Source organism: Crocodylus porosus, unplaced genomic scaffold (genome assembly GCF_001723895.1).
Source record: "Crocodylus porosus isolate Cpor-Errol unplaced genomic scaffold, CroPor_comp1, whole genome shotgun sequence".
Classification (NCBI taxonomy): domain Eukaryota; kingdom Metazoa; phylum Chordata; order Crocodylia; family Crocodylidae; genus Crocodylus; species Crocodylus porosus.
In genome coordinates this window covers 32,939,393-32,944,249 of record NW_017728911.1, presented here as the reverse complement: position 1 = coordinate 32,944,249, position 4,857 = coordinate 32,939,393, and the positions used below count along the sequence as shown (strand labels likewise).

Below are 4,857 nucleotides of genomic sequence, written 5' to 3'. Positions count from 1 at the left end.
ATCCGAGGATAATTTGAACCCGAGATATATATACATACACACATTCTAGTATATACACACAGGACAGCATTAACCCCAGGGAAAACCCACCTGCTTTTGCTTTATTCTGAGGTAGCTCACAGCAGGGGAAGGCCTTACTGCGAGAGGCTCAAGAGCACGGGTTGTTTTAATGTGCACTAAACTGGGCTAACGCGCATTAAAACGCATGTGTAAACACGGTGCCGCCTGGGGGGGGACGACAGTTAGTGGTCGGTGGGGTGGCCCGCAGACGCCGGTGCCGCCGCGGCCCTTCCCAGGCGGCCACCAGGTGTCAGCGCGCCTCCACCCCGGCCCGCGCCCGCGCCCGCCGCTGCGGGCCCCCCAATGTGTTTCCCATTACTCGGCGCTGCTGGGCCGCGCTGTGGACGACGCCATGTTGGCTGAGCTACCCGGAGCCCGAGCTCCGAGGCGACTTTCACACGCTCCGGCTCCCCCGCGGCCCTGCCCCGCACCTCCACCCCGGCCCGCGCCGCGCCGCGCCGCCGCGGGCTCCCCTCCGCACGGTCCCGAGCTGGGGCTCTCTCCCGCTTTGTCTCAACTTGGCGGATCAAGCTCCCCCCCCGGCTCTACAAGGTTTGCAAGGAGGGAGGGGAAAGAAGAAGCACGGATGCTGCCACCTAAAAAAAAAAACAAACCCCAAGAATTTTTTTTCAAGACCCCTCCCTCCCTCTTCCTCTCCTGCCTCCTCCGAGAGGCTGAGGTCCTGCCATCGCCCCTCTGCTTTTGGGACTATTGTTGTGGATCGCGATCGCCTCTTCCCCTGGCATCCCAAAGGGGGGAGGGGGGGACAGCCGGCCAACTTGGGGTGGGGAGGGATCCGCTCAAAAAGGCCCCGTAAGGAAAGGGGGGGGGGAGAGAGAAAGAGGGAAAAATAGATCTAGAGATACTTAAAGGGAAAGAGTCGCCATGTTTAGCAGGTTTTTTTTTAAAAAAAAAAAGAAAAAAGATCTCGTCAAATTCACATGGAACAAGCTCCTCTGATCCAACCCTGCTCTTTTGTCCGATTCAGTCGCTGGGCAGAGCTTTTGTTCTAACTCAGCAGGAAAAGAAAAACTTTCTTTAAATGCTATAAACTTAAACCCAACTCCAGTCCCTAAACAAAACCTCCTCCTCGCCTCCCAAACACACAGACTTAGTCGTTGTTGGCGTTTAACCCATCCTGCTTTTTTTTTTCTTTCCTGGTTACTGTTCAAGTCCCTGTGAACCAAAGCTTGCTTCAGAAACTCAAGTGATAGATATGTATCAATTTAAATATACATACGTATATATGTGTGTGTGTGTGTGTGTGTATATATATGTATACATATATATATACATACGCGCACACATATAGGGCTGACAGGCTGGAAAACATAAAAAAACCAGAGAATGTTTTTGCTTTGAAAATCATAAATTATAATTTAATGCCAATAACAATTTACAACAAATGGTTGTTTACAATAAACTAACACAAAACAAACAAGCCAGAAAAGATCCGGGGTTCTTGGTGAGAATAGAAACTTCACCCACACTCACATGGAGAGCACTTGCAATGCGGGGTGGGGGGGAGCTGAATCTAAAGGTCAGGGGATCCCCTGCAATAATAGGATATTGATATATTTTTATATATATATTTATATCAAAAAGAGCCGTAGTTCAGCTGTAAAACTCTGCTCGCAATTCACAGTCATACATGAGACCCCCCCCCGCCCCCCGTATAGATGTGTCTAAGTAGAATCAACTAAAAGACCAGGGGGGTCATCGACTTCTTACAAAATGATCTTGCTTTTCTTTCTTTCCTTTTTTTTCGTGAAACCACAACACGGTGTGGTAGAAAGGAGGGGAGAGCCTCGAACAAGGACAAAATTGCAAGCTTTCACATACAAAGCATCTGCTAGAGACCAAGGGGGGGGGGGGAACCACACACACACAAAACAAAATAGAACCCCCTTTCCAAACCAGATCATCACGCCTAGTCTCTTCCCTTCCTTCAAATTTGATTTTTGGGGTAGCACTAGATACACCCATGGTGTATCCGGTCCTGTACGTAGGACTTAGGAAAGCAAGACTCCCACTGAAATAACTGGGAATCCATGGGACTCTTGCCTGCGTAAAGATGGCAAGATAGGGCCCTGTGTCTGTACAATAAAGATGTATCTATGCATATATATATGTATATATGTAAGCACTGATGCAGGTCTACATACATTCATGCATACATACATCCCCAATGTAAAATATGCTGATGACCTGTAGTCATGCTTTCACAGTCCAACGTAAAAAAAAAAATCCACTGGATATTATATATACATGACAAACAGACTCCTCAGTGCTAGATGCTAAAGTCACTGCATTTGAAGACCTCTCAATGACAACGATAGATGGCAACTACATAGTATTATAAAAATCACACATACGTAAAGAAAACTCATTGCAAACAGCTGACCTATATTTACAATACTGCTATTACCTTGCTTGAATGATCTTGTGCGCGTATGTCAGAGATTTACAAAAGATTTTTCTTTTCTTCCCCCCCCCCTCCGCCCCAGTCTGATCATAAAATAGGTACTGAGCTCCAGATTTCTGCTACTTTTCACAACAATACGTTTCCTATGCAGGCACTTAAGTGTGACAAAAATAAGGGCCTTTTCTAGAAAATCCATTTTTAATTAACAGGAGGATTAGATGAATGGGGGCTGATGGTTTACCATTTCAGCACAGCACTTCCTAAAAACACAGATAAACCACGCACTTAAAAAGTCCCCCATCCCCAGCCCCGACCGAGACCCTACAATCCGGCTGCTACAAACTTACTGTGACAAGTAAACAAATCAATCGCCTATGGACTCAAAAGGGCTGCAAAACTCTAGAGCAGTAACGTGATTTCTGAAAGACATTTATGACAGCCAAACGGGTTTCAGATATCAAATAATATTTTAATTTCTGAATACTTTCAATTTTCCTTGGAATATAACACACAAAGACTCGACCAAACAGTTCAGTTATTATAACTTTTACAGTATACAGAAATGTTGCACTTAAAAAAAAACCTTCAGTTTTTTTTAAACACAAAACTGTAAACTCTAAGATACTGAATCAATCACGTTATCTATAAGTGCCAACAGTGTTATTTTGTCATGCTGATTTCAATGGTATTTTTTAAAAAGGGAAAATATCAACAATTATTATAATACAAAGGGCTTGCAAATATACAAACAGATAGAGGAGTTTCATAACAATTCATGAAGAACTATGTGGAACCCAATTCCAATTACAAAAGTTCACTTTGTTTGTGTGGTTGTTTTAATTTTTTTTTTTTTTAAATCAAAACCGTAGTGTGTCTTGGACACAATCCGTTCTACCTACAGTAAATCCCCACAGTTCATTTTCTGTCTGAAATATCAAAAACCTAGTTTTCGGGGTACTTATGTGACACGTGTGGTTCATTCGGGTCTATATAATTATAGCTCTCTCAGCTTCCAGCTAATATTTCGGGTCACCACCATAAGTGCGCTTTCATCATTGTGTTGTTGAGTTTTTTGTTTTCTCTTTTCCTTTCTTCCTATGATACTTTCATGGACTCAGTTTTAATTCTTTCAGAACATATATTTTATGGATACACATTTTTTAAAGAAGCCAAGATTATATCAAAAATTATTATAGAACCACAGAATAAACTGGTTTGAAACCAGAAAAATACAAAAAAGAACAGCTATAGGTACATAGACACATAGGACAATTAATAATTTGGAAAAAAAAGACTTACTTTCTTCCATTCTGCTAATTTTTCTCCAAATTTCCTTTAAATGCACTTTTAGCGAGATATTTTTTTTAAAAAGTTCCCCCCCAAAAAAAGAAAAAGAAAAAAGAAAAAAAAAGAAAAAAAGCCACCCACCCTTCATTTCTTTTCTTCTTCTTTTTCTTTTTTCTTTTTTTCTTTCTTTTTTTGAAATTTTTTGTTTTTTACAAAAAAAAATGATAAGTAGCAAGTTATTTTTTTCTGAACGACACGGGAGTTGCTTTTAATGCATTCTGTAAAAGTTCATATGACAGTCTTTTTTTTTTTTTAAATTCACAGTCCATTATTTTTTTTCCTGTCTTCTTTTAGCAAAACTTGTAACATCCTTTTATATCCTTTCTTAGCAGAAGGAAATTTAAGAAACCACCAGACCCCAAATGTCATTCTCTCTCTCTTTCATCTGCCTTCTCAAACAAACAAAAAAAGTATTTTCATTTTAGTTTAATTTTTTTCTCCATTATTTTATTGAATGGACATATAAGGCCAGTTAAAACTGCTGCCAGACAGTAACATATCCCTGATTAGGGTTTCTATGGGGGTTTTACCTACCAAACGGACGAAAAACAACTGCTCTATGACAGAAGAGGAGACAGTGCGGAGGGAGGGGAGGCGTAGTAAAAGCTTTCCGAATCGTGTTGGCTGGTTCGGATACTGACTCCTAACATATTCTTCCAAAGCACACTGTGACTTCTCCTGTAAACTTTCAACATGGGCTACATCAGAGAGACCACAGGCATCTAGAAGAAAGTTTATTAAAAAAGAAAAAGAAAAAAAAAACAGTCATCAGATTAAAGAATTTGATTGTAATTATTATTCCTGGTCAAATGAAGTGTAGCTGGTAGCCGGTGGAGTCCCCCCCCACACCGCCCTCCTTCCCTCCCTCCCCCTTCCTTAGACCTAAGCATGTTTTAGCCAAAGAGAAAATAGAGATGTGTGTATCCGGAGGGTCTGCTTTAGAATTAAACACAGCTCCAAGATCTGAGGTCTTTAATTGCGCTAGAGACCTGAAGGGTTGACACTGAGATGGGAGGGGGGAGGAA

At 41.7% G+C, this 4,857-nt stretch overlaps 1 protein-coding gene across 4 annotated transcripts in view; it reads right to left on the bottom strand.

Annotated features, from left to right (window-relative positions):
• Positions 1-3,986: 3,986 nt before the first annotated feature.
• The window catches only part of NR2F2 (nuclear receptor subfamily 2 group F member 2), a 13,278-nt gene continuing 12,407 nt past the window's right edge, over positions 3,987-4,857 (bottom strand). For 3 of the 4 annotated variants that reach the window (XM_019533774.1, XM_019533773.1, XM_019533775.1), the window contains one exon: positions 4,280-4,554. In XM_019533774.1, coding sequence (XP_019389319.1) covers positions 4,280-4,554 — 275 coding nt within the window. Of the gene's footprint in view, positions 4,555-4,857 lie in introns of all 4 variants that reach the window. The other variant, XM_019533772.1, reaches the window with a different exon arrangement.